The 22,067-nt window shown below is 35.5% G+C and overlaps 1 protein-coding gene and 1 long non-coding RNA gene across 3 annotated transcripts in view; one reads left to right on the top strand and one right to left on the bottom strand.

Annotated features, from left to right (window-relative positions):
- Positions 1 to 22,067, top strand: part of LOC112992373 (long-chain fatty acid transport protein 6-like) — a 41,042-nt gene that overhangs the window by 4,417 nt on the left and 14,558 nt on the right. The window contains exons 2-5 of one of the 2 annotated variants that reach the window (XM_064502178.1): positions 5,567 to 5,773; positions 10,251 to 10,409; positions 11,459 to 11,583; positions 21,387 to 21,578. In XM_064502178.1, coding sequence (XP_064358248.1) covers positions 5,567 to 5,773; positions 10,251 to 10,409; positions 11,459 to 11,583; positions 21,387 to 21,578 — 683 coding nt within the window. Of the gene's footprint in view, positions 1 to 5,566; positions 5,774 to 10,250; positions 10,410 to 11,458; positions 11,584 to 21,383; positions 21,579 to 22,067 lie in introns of both variants that reach the window. The other variant, XM_026115386.2, reaches the window with a different exon arrangement.
- LOC135324968 (uncharacterized) overlaps positions 11,572 to 22,067 on the bottom strand; it is a 37,414-nt gene continuing 26,918 nt past the window's right edge. The window contains exon 4 of the long non-coding RNA XR_010386184.1: positions 11,572 to 11,740. This is a non-coding gene — a long non-coding RNA (uncharacterized LOC135324968). The remainder of the gene's footprint in view (positions 11,741 to 22,067) is intronic.

Below are 22,067 nucleotides of genomic sequence, written 5' to 3'. Positions count from 1 at the left end.
GTATTTCCATTTGGCTTTGTGGTAGAGACGGTTTTTGCTTTAGCCCCTTTCAGTTGTCTGCTGTATTCCCAGAGCATTTCAACTACTTTGGGATTTTTAGCTTTTGCTTTAATTTCTAGTGTAACGTTTTCACTTTTCCATTCCCAGGAGCACTGTTTATCATCCCCCCACGCCCCATTCTGGGGAATGTTTGTTGAAAGAGATTCAAAAGTTGTTAGTTAACTGCCATTTTATTAAAGATGCAGTTCTAAACTCCATGTAAGTAAGCGAGAAACTTGCGAAGGAGAAGAGGCTGCATGCCTTCTATCAGGCTGTCAACATTAACTTACTCTTACAGCAAATGCTTCCAACTAGAACAGTGTGACCTGTTTCAAAGGTGTTTGTCCCTACCACATTTGCTGCCAGATTCTACCACCCTTACTCATTTTAAAACTACTGGATAAACTGAGGAGTAAGGTACTGCCTCACAGCAGCTTTTAAGGTGTCAAAACACTGTGTCCTTCCTAGGGAATTTTTCTAGTCACTGGAGTCCTGTTTGAACAAGAAAGCACGCTTTATCTTTTGAGCAGTAGTTGTGTGAAAACAATGACTCTTGAATGATATTTGTAATCCCACCAGAGAGGTGCAAGTGGAATTTTCCAGTGCGTTCATGCTGTGTAGCTACTGGGAAGAGTTCAGCCCTCAGTAGGACATCTCAGGTTGCCATCATGAGTTCTGATTCAGGGGTTCAGCGGAAAAAGGATTGCATTACTAAACTGCATGAGTTTGGTTTACATCAGTCCTCAGAGCAAGGGGAGCGTATGGAATTGTATCTCCCAGCTGTTAAAAGTATAGCATTCTGCTGGCCAGGATTCCTTATTCTTGAGCCATCAGCAGTGCCTACAAGCCTTCTGGCCCAAAGAAAAATCGCTATTGCTTACTGCCACTGCTGAGTGTATTCTGAACTTTTTATCATGTGAGCTCTGAAGCAGAATTTATGCTGGCAGGAGTGAATTTCAGCCAGAAGGGAGTTTACAACCTGGGGAAAGAAAGTAAAATCTTTTTTCATGTTTGTGATTGAACATCATATGGTATGATATGCAATTAGCAGGATCGTCGCTCACATGTTAGTCACTGATTGTATGAAAAATGAATGGATGAAAACTATTAGGACTTTGGCAAAAACTTCATCGTTTCTTAATTATGTGGAGTAAATGATCAAAGCCATCTCTAAACATCCAGGGCAAGGGAATAGTGAAAGACCTGCAGAAGACACTCCTAAGTGTTCTATTTGACACTGGTTCTCTTTAATCACTTGCTTTCTTCTCTTTTCGTCTGTAAACTCAATCACAGTTATGCTTTGATTGGAAAACTGTTTGTGATTCCCAAGCCTGCTTGTGTTTACTATCTTTACTGCCTTCAGTGGCATTTCAAGATGCCACATTGATCCTGAGCCACACCTGAGTTGTAAAGATTTCTGTTACTTCGTAGTGAGAAAAGGGGGCTCAGGGGACTGAGTGTAGTGAGTCACTGGGGAGTCAGGTGCAGGTACCAACTATTTTCCGATGTCAGACAGTGTGGGAAAGGGTTTAGACTTGCCATAGCTTACTGAGCACATCAACCAGACTACACATCAAATTTGTGTAAGAACAATTTCATACAGCTTTTTTTCTGAGTAACTTTCTGTGCAGTACAAGTTGATCTCATGATCTGATTCATTCCTTTCATCAGTGTAGGACTGTGTCTGCTTGCCAATAGGCTGCATTGTTTCTTTGTTAGAAAATAACATAAAAAACTTTCTGTGCAACTAGCCCAGGACAGTAGTTTAAAGTCAAAACATATTTTGCCTGCTTTCTCAAAAGATATAACTGGCTTCTATGTATTTGTGTGAATTTAACGTAATCTACTGTTTCACCAACTTTCTGTTAAACAATGAGATGCTTTGAAGGCAAGAGGGAAAAAAATGTTGGGAGAAGCATCTTAATTTCCAGCAATTACAGATTTTTTTTTTAATTTATTTATTTAAAGTAGCAGCCAAATAATTAGCAAATGGTGACTATTCATATACAAATGCAATGTAAGCAGCGCATAGGACTGCTGGTTACATTGCCAAACTTAAATAATCATTTCTTCCAAAGCAAATAAACCAAAGCCTGAATGTAATTTCATAGTTTAAAAAGCAAACAAGTACCTGAGATGAACTGCAAGCTTAAACTACCTAGTTTGCTTAACTATATGGTGATGTACACCTACTAGGTACCTCTAGAAATAATTAAACTGTAGCTTCTCCATATATTCCTGACACACGGACAGGACCATATATAAAGACCAACAAGCTTTTTACATCTGGTACAGAAATTCTTTGTTCATGGAACAACACATTAGTTGGCTATCATCAGAATTATTCTGTGGAAATATATTAGTACAACTGAGAATTATCTTCAAACACCCCATGTTCATGCATGTTCCAGAAGCAATTTCAAGCTTCTGGCTCTTTGAATACAGCTGTTTTAAATCAGCAGCACCCCTCCCCTTTTTTTTCTTCAGGAAATCACTTATTGTTTTCTGCTGTTCTCTGCTATCTAACCAGAAATCTCTTTCAAGATAACATATAATTACAAACAGTTCATATATTGTTCCAAGCACCAAATTCCTGTGCCTAAGAGAAAAATTCTATTGTATAATCAGTTCACAGAATCAATGTTCAACACTAGTTAGAGAAAACAAACATGCCCATGTATGACAACAAAAACCTTAGATTATATGAATAAATTTAAAGAAATAGTAAATCCATCTTAGTTACTTGGAGTAAATGTTTAAGTCTACTAAAAAGGAGCTGGGTCCTGCTTTCATTCTTGAATCTTAATTTATGTCCGTATCATTGAAATTAATAGTTGACATTGTTCTTTCTTCAAAGGGGAATATTCGATTAGATTTTATTGTAATCTAACTACTAAAGTCCACTTACTTTTGATAGACTTTCACTTCATGTTACTCAGATACATAAAGAATGCAGTGCACATTTTATCTGGAAGTACTGTACACTAAAAAATCAGAAATACATATGAATTTCTTCATGTTGTGTAGCCATCAACAAAAACTTCTTCAGTAGAGAAATCAACAGTTGGTAGGTAATACAGCTTCATTTTCATGACTTTCAAAAACATACACAACAGAACAATTTAGGAGACTGAAAGCAGGACTGAATCTATTTATGAAAAGTAAGGAGATTCAGTAATGGCCCCTTTGGTATCTGCAGTCTCCATGTCACCAAAAAAAGGTGATACTCTGCTGGTTTTTGCTAGGCCTTTTTAAAGAGACTAGCTTGCAAGAAAACAATAGGTAAACTTTCAAATAGAATTACACTTTACTTACAGGAAACACAGTAATCTTATATGATGACATTTATTGGGCAGTTTTTCTCAGTATTTGTAAGTCACACTGGATATCTGGTAAAGATGCAACACACAGGATGGCCAGCTGGGTCTGGGTCAAATGATAACTGGCTGTTGGAGAAACCAAGAAATCTTTATCATTAGGAAATCATCTTTAGTATTCCTTTCTGCTGTAATTCATGGATTTGCCAGTGCACCAATAAACAGTAAGAATTTTAGCATTTTTTGAGAGCAGAAATGCAGCTCCAGCCGCTACGGACACGTGTTTTTCTAGCTAGATTCTCAACCCAGCTTGTACCAAACAAACTATTAGTGTGTTTAGGAGATACGCTTAAAAGGAAGACGGAAATCGATATCTGAAGCTAAAGAGGATATCGTTATGTGTCACACTAGGTTTATTAATAGCTATTTTTCATCAGAAATAGTACTGTTGTATTTTCATATTTATGACTATGAAAATATGCCCTAATTTTATATTACAGCAGCAAAGCAGAATGCCAATGGAACCTGCATTTTCAGTGCATCAGGTTTCTTGCAGTAAACACTATTGTCCTTAAGATTACTTTTCGTTCTCAGTATTTTGTCTATTACTATATATATTGGAAGGGAACTGTACTCTAATATTTCAAACAGGAGGCTGTCTTTTATATTTCTCTAATTCTTTAGGAGATTTCTTTCTGAAATCATTCTGCTGTGCAAAGAAGTTAGGACAGAAAAATGTAAATTTCACACTCCATCAGATGTATTTACTAAATCTTACATAAAGCACTGCAAAAATTCATAGAATATACAGAACATTCTCTATGGGCTTCAGGCTTGTAAGATATTTGTTTAGTCAGGGACTATCGGCTCTCTATTATAGTAATGGAAATTAATGTTATTAATTAAAATATATACAGTAGTCTGTCACTAGAGAAGTGTTTTCTGAAAGATTAAAAATGCTTATTTTGGTGTAAAATATATGCAAAGATTTTTTTATTATTATCTGTATCTTTGAGAAAAGATTGAAGTTCGGTTGAAGTCAGGAGTTCAAATGCTGGCTCTGGCAATGTCTCATTATGAGGTTCTGGGCAAGTCACTTCAACTTTGTTTTTCCATCTATAAAAACTGAGATAATAACTTGCATTTATACCCACAGGGCTATTTACAAGATTAATTACAGAGGCTGTGATCCAGCAAAGCACTTAAGTATAAATGTATCTTTAAGTATATGAATAGTTCTATTGACAACAATATGAGTATTCCTATTCTTGAGAATTTTGCTGGATTAGTATTTCAGTGTCTGTGCAGTGTTCTGAGAATGTGACAGATTATAAAATTGCTAAAAAAAATATAAACATAAATACCAGATGCATTACTTAGGAGTTGGCCTCTATTTCTATCTTACTGTTTAATCTGGGACTCTGTTTTTTTGTTTCCTGCTTATTTATGCTACTGTTTTTATTTTATAAAATTGAATTTGTATTTATCTTCAGGAAAAAGCTAATAGAAGAAATGGCTTTCAGTGAATGTATATGTGATTCTAAGAAAATAAAACTTTCTAAGTTACCTAAAATCAGATTTGCTGAGGTATCTAAAACACTTAAAGAACCACAGAAGTACCCACATGGTTTTTCAGAAGCATCTGAATAAGCAGGTGCCTGTACGATATTTTCATTTTGTGAAATTCAGGCGCCTACATATATGATAGTGTGGATTTTTTTTTTTTTTTTTGATGAGTCACTTCTGTGCTTTTGGAAAAAGTCCTGCTTGATGATAGATTGCTGCTGAGGGCATCCAAGGAAACCTGTGTTACAATTACCATTTGTGTATATATTTGCCTTGTATCACTAACTGATTTCTTGTTCATTTATTTGAAGCTGAAGCTTAACTACACTGTATTCTGGTCTTAGAAATGACCAAACATTATCCAAAATGAGGTGGGAATCAGAAGATGGCAATCAAGGCTCACCATTTTCCCTCAATGGTTTGTTGACATTTAGATCACATGGGGTCAGCAGTATTTGTGCCAAATTATACGCTATTTTCAATTAATTTCCATTCCAGTTCATCATTATTTCATTGTATTCATTTATGTTCATTTTTTCTCTTTCTATTATAAAGATTAAAACTGTCAGGGAAAAAATACTTCATTTAAATTTAGTTTTGTGAAGATGTTAGGTAAATAACATTATTTTATGTTGAATTTCAAGATTTGCTTAGGACTCTAGAAGAAATTCTTCCTAATCTCCAAAAAGATGTTAGTGTTTGGATAATGACCAAAGACTCCACTTTGCCAAGTGTGCATACCCTTTTAGACAAAGTAGAGGCTGCATCTGAAAACCCTGTTCCAGCTGATCGACGCTCTGCAAGCAACCTCAAGTCATCGGTTCTCTACATATTTACTTCAGGAACAACAGGTACAGGTCTCCTAAAGAGTCAATATTTTCCTAAAGCTTTCTCTAGAAACTTTCTTTTTGAAGCTGTTATGAATCTTTGTATAATTTCATATCCAGAAGCATTATGGTCAGAAAGAAGCATGCTTCTTTTCAGTGACTATTTATTGTTTTATGAGCTTCTCTTCCTTTTCTTCTTGCCAAATTGTGCAAATACTATGACAGAAGTTTTATTCCCTCTTACTATTTAACAACTAAGGTAGTTATAAAACATTTTGCTTATTCTGGAAATTTACAACTCTAGTAATACTATTTTGTGATCACAAAATACAATATTAGCTATATTAGCTATACTGTATCTAGAACATTAGAGCTAATATTTTATCTAGAACATTAGAAGGCCATTTTAGAATAAGCAAATATACATTTAGTTGTTCTTCAAGTCATCTTGTATGCAGGTCACTGTAGAGACAGAAAATAGGATTACGTTATTAGCCTTTTAGTTTAGAAACAGATGGCTGAATTTATTACCAGTGCTCCAGCAGCTAAGAAGCTAAGACTTTTTAAAAACTGATCGCTGACATGAAAAGCAGCATGATGTTGTTAAGATAAGCAGATTGGCATTCTCATTCAGTTGAACACTGCAGTTTTAGCCATAAGAAGATTTAAAATCAGGATGCATTTTATGGCTTGATTTCCCCCCACAAATAATTATATGTTTGTTTTGGATTCTGGGAAATACTTTGAGAAATAAAAATATAGGTCTAGAATAAACAAATTTAAAGGCTATAAATATTGTTCGGGGATCAGGTATGTTTGAAATACTACTGATACAAATCTGGTTGAGCTTGCTGGTAAAAGTAAGGAGTTCTAGCTTAACAATATTGTAGAATCCTCCAGGGATGCTGCAGTCTTGTTCTTATAACTGCATTCAGAATCTTTATGTAAGGTCTCTATGAATTTTTGTCATACAGGATTTAAAATATTTTTGAATGCTTGTATGTATAACATTCATTTACATTGCATTTCTTATGCGTACCATGAAATTAGAAAAATAAGGGTTATTCAGCTTGAAGAGTATGGAATATGTAGTTTTAATCTAAAGTAATTCAGCATTTTCACGCTTTCTGATACTGCTAGAACATAGTGTTGCTCATAAAATTAATGGCCAGTAAAGTTCGATAAAAGAAAGTAGTATCTTGCAAAGTCTGTAGTTAACTGTTTGTAAAGGCTGAAGAAAAACTCAAGACCTTCTTTACAGCACCTCTTGCTTTAAGCGGTTCATTGACAGCATAGGCTTATTTCCTCTTCTCATCAGTACGATGGGTTATGGAATTCATCAGTTCTGTTTCATTACATTTTTTTAAATTGTAAAAGTTCCCTGTGTTCCTCATCAGGAAAAAGCCTGGATTTTGTACATGTATGTGTGTAGAACAGATATGAAGCAAGAACACTCCCCCTATTCCAAATAATGAGTACCAGGGAGTAGCCTGAGGAGGGGTCTTAGCTCTAGCATGTGGGTCTTTGTGTCACTGAACAGAAATTCTGTGCTGAACCTGAAGGATCTCACTGAGAAGAGCCTAATTAGAATGGACTCTTAGCATCTTTTGCTGAGAATGTTTAATTCTGCATAGCCTTCACAGTGTTCTAAATCAAATAGCCAGACTTCAGAGAAACGCACTTTTAGATAAACAGCCACTAATTGATCTACCTGGTATAGATCTCATACGTTTCCTAGATATATTACGCTTACTCATTGTGGTTCTTGCCTAGAATGCCACTTCATGTTAAAAAAGTCCCTGTGTACCGTGGTTTTTTGCTCTCCATTGATTCTATGTACAGGCATACCTCGTTTTATTGCGCTTCGCTTTATTGCTCTTCACAGATATTGCGGTCTTTACAAATTGAAGGTTTGTGGCAACCCTGCGTTGAGCAGTTCTGTCGGTGCCGTTTTTCCAACAGCATGTGCTCACTTTGTGTCTCTGTGTCACATTTTGGTAATTCTCACAATATTTCAAACTTTTTCATTATTATTATATCTGTTATGGTGATCTGTGATCTGTGATGTTACTATTGTAATTGTTTTGGGGCGCCACAAACTGCGCCCATATAAGACGGCGGACATAGTCGATAAATGTTGTTTTTGTTCTGACTCTCCACCCACCGGCCATTCCCTTGTCTCTCTGCTTCTCCTCGGCCTCCCTATTCCCTGAGACACAACAATATTGAAATTAGGTCAATTAATAACCCTACAATGGCCTCTAAGTGTTCAAGTGAAAGGAAGAGTTGCACATCTCTCACTTGGAATCAAAAGCTAGAAATGATTAAGCTTAGTGAGGAAGGCATGTCGGAAGCTGAGACAGGCTGAAAGCCAGGCCTCTTGCGCCAAACAGTTAGCCAAGTTGTGAATGCAAAGGAAAAGTTCTTGAAGGAAATGAAGAGTGCTACTCCAGTGAGCACACGAATGATAAGAAAGCGAAACAGCCTTATTGCTGATACGGAGAAGGTTTTAGTGGTCTGGATAGATCAAACCAGCCACAACATTCCCTTAAGCCGAAGCCTAATCCAGAGCAGGGTCCTAAGTCTTTTCAATTCTATGAAGGCTGAGAGAGGTGAGGAAGCTGCAGAAGAAAAGTTTGAAGCTAGCAGAGGTTGGTTCATGAGGTTTAAGGAAAGAAGCTGTAACATAAAAGTGCAAGGTGAAGCAGCAAGTGCTGATGTAGAAGCTGCAGAAAGTTATCCAGAAGATCTAGCTAAGATAATTGATGAAAGTGGCTACACTAAACAGCAGATTTTCAGTGTAGATGGAACAGCCTTGTATTGGAAGAACATGCCATCTGGGATTTTTCATAGTTTGAGAGGAGAAGTCAATGCCTGGCTTCAAAGCTTCAAAGAACAGGCTGACTCTCATTAGGGGCTAATGAAGCTGGTGACTTTAAGTTGAAGCCAATGTTTATTTACCATTCTGAAAATCCTAGGGCCCTTAAGAATTATGCTAAATCTACTCTGCCTGTGCTCTAGAAATGGAACAACAAAGCTGGATGACAGCACATCTGTTTACAGTATGGTTTACTGAATATTTTAAGCCCACTGTTGAGATGTACTGCTCAGAAAAAAAAGATTCCTTTCAAAATATTACTGCTCATTGACAATGCACCTCATCACCCAAGAGCTCTGATGGAGATGTGCAATGAGATTAATGTTGTTTTCATGCCTGCTAACACAACAACCATTCTGCAGCCCATGGATCAAGGAGTAATTTTGACTTTCAAGTCTTATTATTTAAGAAATACATTTCGTAAGGCTATAGCTGCCATAGATAGTGATTCCTCTGATGGATCTGGGCAAAGTAAATTGAAAACCTTCTGGAAAGGATTCACCATTCTAGATGCCATTAAGAACATTTGTGATTCATGGTAGGAGGTGGAAATATCAACATTAACAGGAGTTTGGAAGAAGTTGATTCCAACCCTCATGGATGACTTTGAGGGGTTTGAGACGTAAGTGGAGGAAGTAACTGCAGATGTGGTGGAAATAGCAAGAGAACTAGAATTAGAAGTGTAGCCTGAAGATGTGACTGAATTGCTGCAATCTCATGATAAAACTTTAACGGATGAGGAGTTGCTTCTTATGGATGAGCAAAGAAAGTAGTTTCTCGAGATAAAGTCTATTCCTGGTGAAGATGTTAAAATTGTTGAAATGACAACTTAAAGAATTTAGAATATTACATAAACTTAGTTGATAAAGCAGCGGCAGGGTTTGAGAGGATTGACTCCAATTTTGAAAGAAGTTCTATTGTGGGTAAAATGCTATCATACGGCATTGCATGCTACAGAGAAATCCTTCGTGAAAGGAAGAGTCAATCAGTGCAGCAAACTTCATTGTTGTCTTATTTTAAGAAATTGGCACAGCCACCCTAACCTTCAGTAACCACCACCCTGATCAGTCAGCAGCCATCAACATCAAGGCACGACCTTCCATGAGCAAAAAGATTACGACTTGCTGAAGGCTCAGATGATGGTTAGCATTTTTTTGCAGTAAAGCATTTTTTTAATTAAGATATGTACATTGGGTTTTTTAGACATAATGCTATTGCACACTTAATAGACTACAGTATAGTGTAAACATAATTTTTATATGCACTGGGAAATCAAAAAATTTGTGTGACTCACTTTGTTGCGATATTTGCTTTATTACTGTGGTCTGAAACAGAACCCACGATATTTCCGAGGTATGCGTGTAATTTGATAGTGCTGTAGCCATGGAGTTTCCTCATGTTTCCTCCTATCTGAATTGACTTGAAATCTGATTAAATGGCTAACACATGGTTACAAACTGGCTTATTTATGTTTATATGTACGGAACAAACATGTACAACACTGTATTAAGTACTCAGTTGTCTATTTAGCTAAATGGATGGCTGAAAATTTGGCTATGAAAGGCCAAACTTTGACTTCTCTTTAACAGATGCTTTGTATGTACTTTTGTGTTTTCATTATAGGTCTTCCAAAGGCTGCAGTCATCAGTCACATGCAGGTTCTTAAAGGAGCTGCTGGGCTGTGGGCTTTTGGTGCAACTGCAGAAGACATCATTTATATTACTCTGCCTCTTTATCACAGTGCAGCATCTCTCCTTGGTATTGGTGGATGCATTGAATTAGGTAAGGCTCATTTAATTTAATTGTATTGTTAATAGAGAGCTGATTATTTAAAAAATGTATTAGAACACATTGAGGTTCACTGCCATTAGGGGAACTAATGCTGTGCTTAAACTGAATGAAAATTCTTTTCTGAGGAATTTTATGGTTCTGTATTTTTGGGGTAGAGGGGTGTGTTATAACAGCGAAGGATCTCTTTTACCAACTGTTTTGGGGATATAGAAAAAGGATGACTTAAGTTGTTTCTGTCAAGATTTTTTCATTTTCTTTTATATTTGGGAAAAATGTAGGCAGATATGTAATATTTTGATAGTGTGTATAACACACTAGCGTATGTACAGACTGAGTATTGTACATTGGAGTAGAGTTAACGTGCTTAGGTAAACTTAAAAAGACAAAAAATATTTATAGTAAGTATATTCAGTTTTGTGATATATCATTACATGAAATAATAACTTTTTATTTTTGTTTAAGTTGTATTCTGTTTTGGCATGGACTATAAAATAAGTATTTTACTGAGATAACGTAGGTCCTCAATGACTCTCTTAGGACAGATTTATTTGGAATTTGATGACAAACATTTCCTGTTTTCTGAAGCATGAAGCCAGAGCAAGAGAGAAGATCAGATGCATAGGATTATGGATTAATTCTGTCTGAATTTGCATCAGTGAATACTTTCTTTTGCTGAAAAATGAGGTTTCAGTGATCACCAAACTATTTGCTAAATCAGGGTAAATTTGCTGAATATTTGCTGAATCTTTCTGGATAATCTCACAACACCAACAAAGGGAAGCTGTCTTCTTTCTTTTACCCCTGTCTGTTGGTTGGTTTACTAACTCAGGAGGGAGACTGGGTTCATGGCCCTTTTTTGTCTACCAGAGTTTGAACACACATCTTCTAATAAGACAGCTTAACTACCAAATTATATGGTGCTCTGAATGAGGGTGGTCTCAGTTCCTCTCATGTTCTGTTTTGTACAAATAATGAACGTATCTAGCTAAGCCGCCATATAGAGAAAATGCTTCATATCCTGTTCTACTGTTTTCATAAAGGTGCAACTTGTGTGTTAAGAAAGAAGTTCTCAGCTAGTCAGTTCTGGAATGACTGCAGAAAGTACAATGTGACTGTCATTCAGTACATTGGAGAACTTTGCCGTTACCTTTGCAGCCAGCCAGCAGTAAGTAGAATCAAAATGATGGCAATCCAGCTGTAAGTTCTTTGTACATTTATTGTTCTTGCTGTATTTATGGTAGAAGGGAAATAAAACTGTACTGAGCTTGGCCCTCAGCAATTCTTCTTATGTGAGGTTCCTCAAGTAGTTGGTTGTCTGCAGACTGTAAAAAATAAATGGTTGGAATTAGGAAAAAACACATTAAAGGAAAAGATTTACAGTGAGACTGAAAACCGAATCAGTATCATTTGATGGAAAAGAAATACTGTTTCAAGTTTCACAAAGTGAGTTCAGAAGACCCGAATTACTGAAAAATGTCTTTTCGGAAGTGTCAGAACTTTGCTTCTTGGCACATAAATGAATGAGAAGTCTCAAGTTTTATAGGTCATGTTTTAACACTATTTTGGCTTGTGGGACACGCTTGAATTTAGACCATTTAGACCATATTTTACACTTTTGAAGAGGTTTGGTCCAGGTCAGCAGCTCAGAAGAAAAATGTTAATTTCCAATTAGAAGGCTGTTCCAGGCGACAAAGCTGGTTTTGTTAAAATTACATTCCTGCCCGAATCTGTTAGCCCTAACTTAAAAGTACTTCTTTTGCTATGGCAGTCATCAGTGTTGTCTATCTACAGTGTATCAAGTACTAAATGTGTTGAACCTGTTATAAATGCCATTAATAACTGACTCAGGTTAACTGAATTAACTCACAGTCTGGCTATTTTATGGTATGTTCCTGTATCTTCCCACTGGCAATAGAGGGAGCCCAAGATGTTTAGGTTAAGTGCCTAAAATTTGATGAAATTAATTCAAGAATTAGTATAAAATAATATAGCTAGAATGGATCAAGACCATAACCTTTTGCGTAGCAAACACAACTTAATTTCTATCCTCAAGTGCTTGGTTAAACTGTGTCAAAATGAATTCGAAACAAATATTCTTAGTCCAGTAGAAACTAAAATTCATCTTGCTAATTCTAGTTACTGCTGTTCCATGTGCTTTATCCATCCTTTGCAGGTTGTTCTGTTGTGTTTCAATAATAAGCCTTAAATATGAAATCATGAATCATCTTGGTAAAACATTTTATTGCTTTTACACAGTAAATTATGATTACAAACAGCTTTTATTTTTAATGCCAAATCTAAATAAGTGCTTGCAAGTAGCTGTATTACATTAAGCAAAAAGAACTGTATCCTCTTCTAATTTAACACATTGTTTAGGAAAACACAAAGAGGTTTGTGAAAATGTACAGAAGGTGGATGCATTGCACCTAATATCTCTTTGAACAGTCTCCCTTTACCTGTGTAAATTATCATAATTTCATTTTGGATTTCAAATATATAAGCAGGTGTTTATTTCCTTTTCAGTGAATTTTATTCAAATGACTCCTGTTTCAGGAAATAGTGGCAATAATTCAAATTAATGAAACTGAAAATTGTTTTCTAATCCAAGTCTCATGTTATGATTTTCCAGAATAATAACCTCCTTCAGCAGCATTTAATCAATTACAAAAGAATGCAAATCAGCCTTGTTTTCCAGTGGAATAAAAATTTGCATTTATATCTCAATTTGCAGACCAAAGAAGTTAATGGAAAAGCCTAATGTTCAGAAGACACTGTGTCTCCCTCTCCCCCCTACTCCCCCCCCGAAAATTTTCAGAGGTATATTTAAATAATGTAGAGGTAGGCTCAGAGTTCCTACACCACTGTCCATGCTTGCCTCCCAGCAAAGAATATTTCTGGATTAAAGAGCATGACTACCATGTCTCATGTCCCAGTAACCACCACTGGCTGTGATGTGAATTCAGAATAGTGCGATCTGTCTGTCTGTCTGTATCTCTCTCTCTCTCTCTCCTTTATAACTGTGTAAACATAAAGTTATAGTATATGGAAAAATCAAGCTCAAAACTATGAGGAAAATCCAAACATATGAAGAGGCCAGCTTTACATATGGTAATTTTTCTTCATTGTAGGCTAACATGATTTCCCCAAAGTCTTTCCCCTTCTATCCAATACTTACTAGGTTTTGCTGTTTGCAACCTTGGACATTAATTGTTCCCCTTTTCTGTCCTATAATTGTACAGTTAGAGCATGTCATTTTGTTTTATACTATGTTATCCTGTTCAGTATCTTAAAATAAGATTAATGTACCTCATTTTCTAACACAAAGTCTTTCTTTCATTTCTAGATCCTTCCCAAACCACAATAAAGTTAAAGGAGTTTTAACTCTTCCAAACAATGTTAGTTGTGCTATCATTAAATAACCCTCCTATTTGTTAATATAAGCTGGCTCTTTGCCTGTGAGGCTACTTTTCTACTTTTTTACTAGCCAGCTAAGGAGAAACCTAATGTTCCTTCTCAAAAAAAACAAAAACAAACAAAAACTTATAAAATGATTCATTTTATAAGCTTGTTAGATCAGTTGTAAAGAAAAATAGTAACTATTTGTCGTTAGAGCTGGAAGAGAAACATGTTCACACAAATAAGTGGAAGGATTCTAAATATATTATGCAATCTACTATTATTTTTCAAGTAGGTGGAATATTTTGTCAACTTGTTATGTCTTTTTAAGTGTGTTAACTTTAGAAGTAATTCATATACTGTCAGCATGCAAAAGATCTGGCTAATACGTGTTTTAAAACTCTATGAAGATACTGTGCGGGCTGAAGGGGCAGTGTTCTCAAGGTTAGAGTTCTGTAAAGCCCTTCTAATGAGCACACATTAAAATCAAGGGAATTACCTGAAGTGCTTTATTTGTTTCTTTAAAACTAATACTGAATTTGAAATAAACTGTGTATTGTACATTATGGACTTCTAAGCAGAAAAAGCCATAATAAAAATGAAGTGCTTTTTCCTCTCCTGTTTATAGATGCACTCTAGCACCAAAAGCCATTTAGCTCTTTTCCAAAATATCTTTCTCACCTGTCACCTGTCAGTTCACTGGTATGTGTCTTATCCCTTGTGGAAAGAAAACAATATGTAAGATTTATTGGGAAATTCTGTGCCTGAGGCATCGACACAGGAGAGGCCCACATTGCCGCCTCTGTCATGTGAAATTACTGTCATGATGCTTCTCATTTTATACATGTCGAACAGAACTCTTGTCAGGTCTCTGTGGTAGCATACAGATGTTCATCGTAGCTTTCCTTATTAGTTCTGTTTTGTCTGATCTTTCAGCCTCCCACTCACATCTGCAACAACTCTTTTGCAGTGGAATTTCTCTGCAATCTGCTCTGCATCCAGTTTGTTTTAGTAACAAGTGTGTGGTCTGGAAAGACCACTCATTAGAAAAGGAAGCCTTGTCAGCAGCTCTCCCTGCCCTGAGCTTTATTTTTCCTGAAGTAAAAGTACAAAGACCTCAAAGTGTGTGACGTGTGTAGCTTTTGCTGGGCTACTAAATAAGGGAGTAGTCCTTGTAACTTCCTCCCACCAAACTTTTTTTGCTCTCTTTTCATCTTAATGAAAGTATGAAACACATCAGTAGCTGGAAAGTGGTCTAATACATTACCTATGAAAGAGGATATTCAGAAAAGTAATTACTTGGTCTTGCAGGTCCACATTGCTCAAAGTTTTTATTGAAAGTGCTCTAGGAAATTTCAGAAGAAAGTATGACATAGCATAGCTCCCTGAAATACTTTTATTTGTAGATATATTCTCCTTAGAGGTTTTCAACAAACTTAACATTGAAGGTGTATACATAATCTTCCTAATGGACTTGCAGGTTTGTTTCAAATTCGAAGTAATGAGTTATTAAAATAAAATGACTCTGAAAGCTTTTGGGAAGATATGAATGGTAATGCAGTATCCCTTTTTTGCTTTTCTGTAAAGGAGACTTGGATCCTGAAATAGTTTACAGATACAGGTTAGAAATTGATTTGCTAAATCACTGTATCCTGTCTCCTACTCTACTAACTTGTTATATGTTATGACATCAATTATATGATTTATGATCCCTTGTATGAATTTGGTAAGGTCTACATTAAAACTAGAGTTTACTTCTACTTACATTGAAAGTCCATTTCACAAGCCATTAAATGATTGCTTAAAAATGTTCTTTTGATATCTGTCCTGTTTTATCTCCGTTTGATACTGAGCAAGTTTTATCCTTTGGCATCAGTAATATTTCCTGTTTCCTTGGGGTTACCTCCAATGTATAAGAGTATTCATACCGACTTTCAGACTTTATTTCGTTAAGCTGAAACAAGCCAATCTCTCTACTAGATCCAGTTTGACCAACGTTCCTTTGGATGGGATTAAGCTCTCTGAAGTGTCTTTAGAAAAGATGCTTAAGGATTTATTTTATTAAAACTCTTCTGCCTTAGAACAATAGTGATTTAGAAGAGGAAAACGAGGAAATCGATGCTGCTGGGATCAGCAAACAGGATGGATGAACACTTACTTCCTTGCTGTTGACTCAAGTGTTGCGGGAAGAGAGGAAGAACAGGGCAAATATTTGTTAGATAGCTCTGTCTTCCACGTGGAAGCTCATTTCTTTGAAGGAAGAGAATTTAATAGAGTGAGGAAAGAAAGGAAAAATGAGTCAGCAAGCACCACTCTACAATACAGAATTTACTTGCTATTCCATTTTATTTCCTGTTAGAGACATGCTTTTGTTCAATTTATATTCGATACTAGATATTGTTCTCTCTCTTATTGTTAACACATGGAGTGGATATTTGACAGGGCCTTAGCAAGTTTTCAGCATAAACATTTTGTTAAATATCCCAAACCAGTAATGTGTCACAGTTACAGACAGCTACATCTCCACCTTCCCTCAAAGTCTCTGAATACTCTCTGTATGACATTATGATTATACTTATCTCAGGGTGTGAATTTTGCAATTTATTTATTCTTCTGGTAACCTGTGTTTTTCAGTTTGTGACTGGTTGTGTAGATACTAAGGGGACAGCATTCTTAATCCAAGTTGTTACTGATTTACTAAGATATGAACAATGCCCAAAAAGAAAATGTAAACTATGTTAGTACAACAAGGTAATAATTCTTAATGGAGTTTGAAAAAACAGGTGGACTTTTAGACTAAGAATGTATTCAGCCCACCTGATGACAAGCTAAGAAACAGACCTAAAGATTGGAAGTGTGCATTTTTTCCCTAAAATTTTATCAGTTGATCTAATAAATGATACCATGTATCACAAAAAACTTTGCCTGTGTGATAGCCTTAAACTGCCATGTCTACAACAACAGCATTATTGACAAAAAAAGGATTTAGAAACAACAGTCTATAATCCTGTCCATTTTACCTATTGCCTTCTGATATTTAAGTCCAATGGTAAAAGTAGAACAATGAATCTATGTTCTTGGATTCTTTTAAAGCTACTGCTGAATACATTTTTATATAGCTGCAGTCATGAATCCTTCCCACACCCAATTAATATACTGTTGATGGCACTTTAAAAGGCATTTCATTTATCAGTGACTTAATGATATATGGTTTACTTAGTTTACAAAAAACATTTAAGAAGGAAAGATTGGCAGATGAAAAATCCCAGCTATGCGGCGTTTAGTATAATAAGGCAGATCTTGACTTGTCAGTTAATTACTATACAAATGAAACATCCACTCAAAATGGAGAAATAGTGTGTCAAAATTTGATTTATGATATATGCAGACTTTTGATATGTGGTTCAAAGAGCTTGGCTGAATGTGCTGTAGAAAAGTCCAGCTATAAAGTAAGAACAATGCTTGTTTATTAATGCTTCAAAAAGGTATTGTTTTTACCTTTGTTGTTAAAAGTGAAGTTATTGAATCTTGATTTTGCTTCAAAATCACTCCATGAGGAAAGAAAATCACAATGCAGGAAAGCAAATAGTTAGAAAGTTACTAGAAGTATAGAAAGTATATTTAAGTTAGAAAATAATCTAATTTCTGTTATTCTAAAAACAGTTTTATAAATACTGCCTTTCTGACCACCCATAGAGAACTATTAATCACATTCAAAAGCACAAAGCATGAATAAAATATCACAGGACACGAGTTGTTTGAACTGATCTATGATGGTCATCCAGGGTGAGGCACTAAGTCTGTGGTAAGCAAGGTACTGTGAGGGAATTAAGCTCTCAGCGAAGGAAGTGTTAACTAGGTGCTACAACACAGCACACTGAGAATGTGTAGGCAGACAATTACTGCAGACCAGCTGATGCACAGTAACTGGCTGATCTGCCACAACTTGTCCAGGTGTCAGGAATGGTACAGAGATTGCTGAGCTTACCTCCCAGCAAAGGTGTGTACTACATGACTTCTTGAAATCTCTCCTAATCCTATAATTTTGTGCACTGTAACAACTGGAAGATAATTTTTGGTTATATCCGAATATAAGTGAAAGCAGAAAGTGAAGCATGACTATTTGGTGCCCTAATCTGTTTAAAGCGTATGTGCCTGTGTATTTAGTTTATTTAGATTTTCATATATATCATACAACACCCTAACTGTGCACCTCTCAACTGTATTTGTAGAATTTGTTGGCTTTATCATCCTTCCTTTCTCTTATTTTTTACATTTTATTTAGAGCCTAAGCTTTCTGCCACAGTGACCATGGATGTCTATATGTGTGCACTAAATTTGGACTCTCGCAATGATCTGGACAGTAATACAGACGATGAATACTAGTAGATTAAATCATGAAAAATATGTGGTTAAAAGGGTTATACACATTTTATTGAAGGTGGTTCACTTTCCATAGCAAGTCAGTTATACATAAAGCTGACAGGAATTAATGTCATGTATTAGTTTATATAAAACTTAGATAAAAAATATGTAAAAAAAAGTTATGAATTTAGTTACATGTAAAACTAATGCGAATTATCATTGTTTAAAGTTTCCCTCATTTATAATTATTCTCTTTATAATTACTAAACATTTAACAATAAGGAGGTTATATTGCGTAGGTTTTCCATTCTTACAGTTGAATGACTGCTAAAATGTGTGACCATTTTAAGGCTTTTTCTCTGGAAAGCTCTGCAGTACTCTTCAGTGACTAAATCATGAGTAATACAGTTGCAGCAATGCCGTCTAATAGGAAATTTAACTCAGTTGTGAATGATGTGTGAATAAGTGAATTACTGTCCTCTGTTTTAAGAGAACTTGCTTTCTGCAGTCTTTGTACTTCTGCAAAAGGGCTGAGCCTTAAGAGTGTCTCCTGAAGTGCAGTAGCCATGCCTTGTATTGTCCATAGCTATTACTGTTGCAAATGCAGAGGAATACTGGCTGGAGCATCAGAGAGAGTTTGCCTCTTCTCCACTAGAGAAACCTTTAGCATGACTTTGTGCTTTACTAATGTAAACCAGCCAGAATAAAATCAGGAATTGAAGTAATTGACCCTATAAACAATGCTATATTTGTCCTTTCAGGGGAAAAAAAAAGCAGAGTTAAGGTCATTGTTTTCTAGTTCATCCTCGTTTGTCTCTCTTCAGCAAACTTTTAACAATATTCCTGTTATTCTTAAAGTATAAATATAGAAGCAAACTTACCTGTTTATTAACTTGATCTCTAGAGATTCTGAATGTTCCTAGCCTGATGAATGACCCAGTCAATTAGTGTGTATACATACACACACATTTTTCTCTTCTGTTCATTGTGGAAAAAATTATTTCTGTGAAAGGATCTCTTGTGCTGTTTTTCATATGTTAGCATAGGCTGTACATTTGAATAATTCAGTGACCTCAGCAAGGGGTAACTGCAGTTCTCTCACTGACACATTAATTTCAGTTTAATAATGAAACTGAAAGGAAAATACCACATATCACAGCCTAAGACAGTGGACAATTTTCTGGAAAAAGGATTAAAAGATTTCCTGACAAAGTTCAAAGTAGGGCTGAAACAAATAAATAAAATAAATATATAGATATTTGTTCATTGACAGTATAATGAATTGGGAATGTGTAATGTAATAAACATTATTATTTCAGACATATGAAAATCTACACTGTTGCATTGTGATACTGCATCTGAAGCTGAAAAATCAAACCACTCGAAAAATTACCTCTCTAGGCCATTTTAGAAACTTTGTTACTGACCATGTCCACCTGCAGTTTCTTTGCACTTTGTAATGCAGCTTATGTTAATAATGATTTGGCAGGAAATTAATGAAGTATGTGATTACCTGTTTAGAAATGACTGTTGAAGCTAAAGTAAGGTAGGAGGGCAGAAAGAAAAAGGCAAGAACTGAGTTGATGTGAAAGCACAATTGAACAGAATGGTTAATGACAGAGGGAGGCTTGTTAGTGACACAGTTTTGGGATAATATAGCAGGATAATGCTATACGAGATCCTAATCTGCTAAGAGCTATCTGTGTATAGTGAAATATGTGAATTCATTGCTGGATCATTCCAGAAAGACTCTGAAACTCAATAAAGCATTTTTTCTTCCTCCTATGAGAGGAACTTAATCTTCATGATTTAGAGCAGGAACTTGAAATGTCGCTCTCTGTGCACCTCTCGTGACAGAAGTGACGATTTCCCATCCTCATGAAAACCTCCCTTTGCCCAAGACATAAGCCTCTGAGGAACGGTACTTCCTATGTATTCAGTAGGCACTTCCTTGTTTTTAAGCTACATAATGTTTAAAGATTCTCCTTTCAGTCAGCACACCTGGATATCTCATGGCATGCAGGGCTGACCAGATCTCAGTGGGGAAGGCTTCAGTAGCCTGGAGTACAAGAACAGAAAGTGGGGACTTCGTTTTCTATAAAAAGTATATGTATAGATATATTTACAGAGAAAGACAGATATATATATATACAGATAAAACTTATATATACATAATGTATGTATATACAGGCAGTGTACCAATACCAAAGCACTATGCAATTCTAAATATAGGTGATAAAAAATGGTATCAAACTCCTGTATTTAATTTTTGCTGTCTCATTGCTAGAATATTCTGTATTTGCACTTGGAACAATTAAAAAGGGAGTCTGATTTTTAAAAAGTGTAGTTTTAAAAAAAATACATTTTAGGTCTTTCACCTTCTAATATTTCAACCTACATCTGTGAATGTATTTTTAAGGAGCTCCTTGCAATCACAAGGTTCATGAATATATTCATAAAATTAGGGAGTCTCACTGAAGTGGATGAACACATACTGTCATGTTTCTTGTAATAAAACATGAGATTTGACAACAGTAAAGACTGAGAATCACTAGGAAATAATGTATTCCACGTAACACTGTACAAAACCTTTAAGTGTTAATCTTGAAAGCAATACAGAAGATTACTCATGTGGTTTAAGTAGAAAGGAACACAAATTACAATTGCATGAAATCTTGATTGTTTCTTTTAACCAATCTGAAGATACAAGAAAGCAACTTAAACTCTGCTGACTTTAATCCCTTGACAGAAATAATGCCTGCCTTTCTCTATTCTTTCAATCTTTCTAATTGCACTAACTAGAAAAAGAGTGACAGGATAAACCTTTTAAAATATGGAAGCACTTATACAAATTAATGTAGTCATTATTCAGGCAATACTTTGCTTTTGCAGTAAGTTATTGGCATAGACATAATAGGTTTTTGATTGCAAAGTTTGCTACGTTGTAGTTGTAGCCTAGCTATGCCAGCTTTTTTTAACTTCTTAACTGTTGTTTTCTTTTTTCTTTTTTATGTTTTATATTTGATTTATTTAAGCAGGTACATTTCCTCCATAATATTTGCAAGTCAAATACAGTTATCAGAATATTCCTTTTTTTTATGTTTTATATTTGATTTATTTAAGCTGGTACATTTCCTCCATAATATTTGCAACAGTCAAATATAGTTATCAGAATATTCCTTTTTTTTTTTTCTTTTTTAACAGAAGGAGGGAGAAAAAATTCACAAAGTCCGCCTAGCAGTTGGAAATGGAGTAAGAAATGATGTATGGAGAGAATTTTTAGACCGATTTGGTGCTGTTAAGATCTGTGAGTTTTATGGTGCTACTGAAGGAAACATTTGTTTCATGAACCACACAGGAAAAATTGGATCTGTGGGACGTACCAATTTCTTTTATAAGGTGACTATTTAATTCTATTTTACTTTGGAGAGAGTGCTAAAGGTAAATGTATTTCTCAGTTTGACTACAGGTTATGGAGCTGCAGTCATAAGTCCAAGGTAAATTTTCTAATTTAGTTATTGCAAGTTTAATCGACCGTGTAAAATCTTGGAAGAGGCCAGAGTATTGCAGATAATGCTTCTCGCCAAAACAAGTCATGTGTTCAGCAGGAACACCAAGATTTTTCTTAGAATTCAAGAGACTCAAAAAGGTCTTCTGAGAGTTTTGAGTTGGTTCTGAGTATCAGTCCAAATCTCTACCGTATTAAAGGATAACAGAGCAAGTTGGATTTGTTTTAATACCTAAGAATTTACGATCAGTGAAATACACATACAAGTCCCATGTCCTGATTTAGTGTTCCACAGATTATGTTTACAGTTGTTTTCAAAGGATATATTTGTATTGCATCCTACTGTGTAAACATTTAGCATAAATAAGAATTAATAGTAA

The sequence above is a fragment of the Dromaius novaehollandiae genome, chromosome Z (assembly GCF_036370855.1).
Source record: "Dromaius novaehollandiae isolate bDroNov1 chromosome Z, bDroNov1.hap1, whole genome shotgun sequence".
Classification (NCBI taxonomy): Eukaryota; Metazoa; Chordata; class Aves; order Casuariiformes; family Dromaiidae; genus Dromaius; species Dromaius novaehollandiae.
This window is presented reverse-complemented; position numbering and strand designations above follow the sequence as displayed.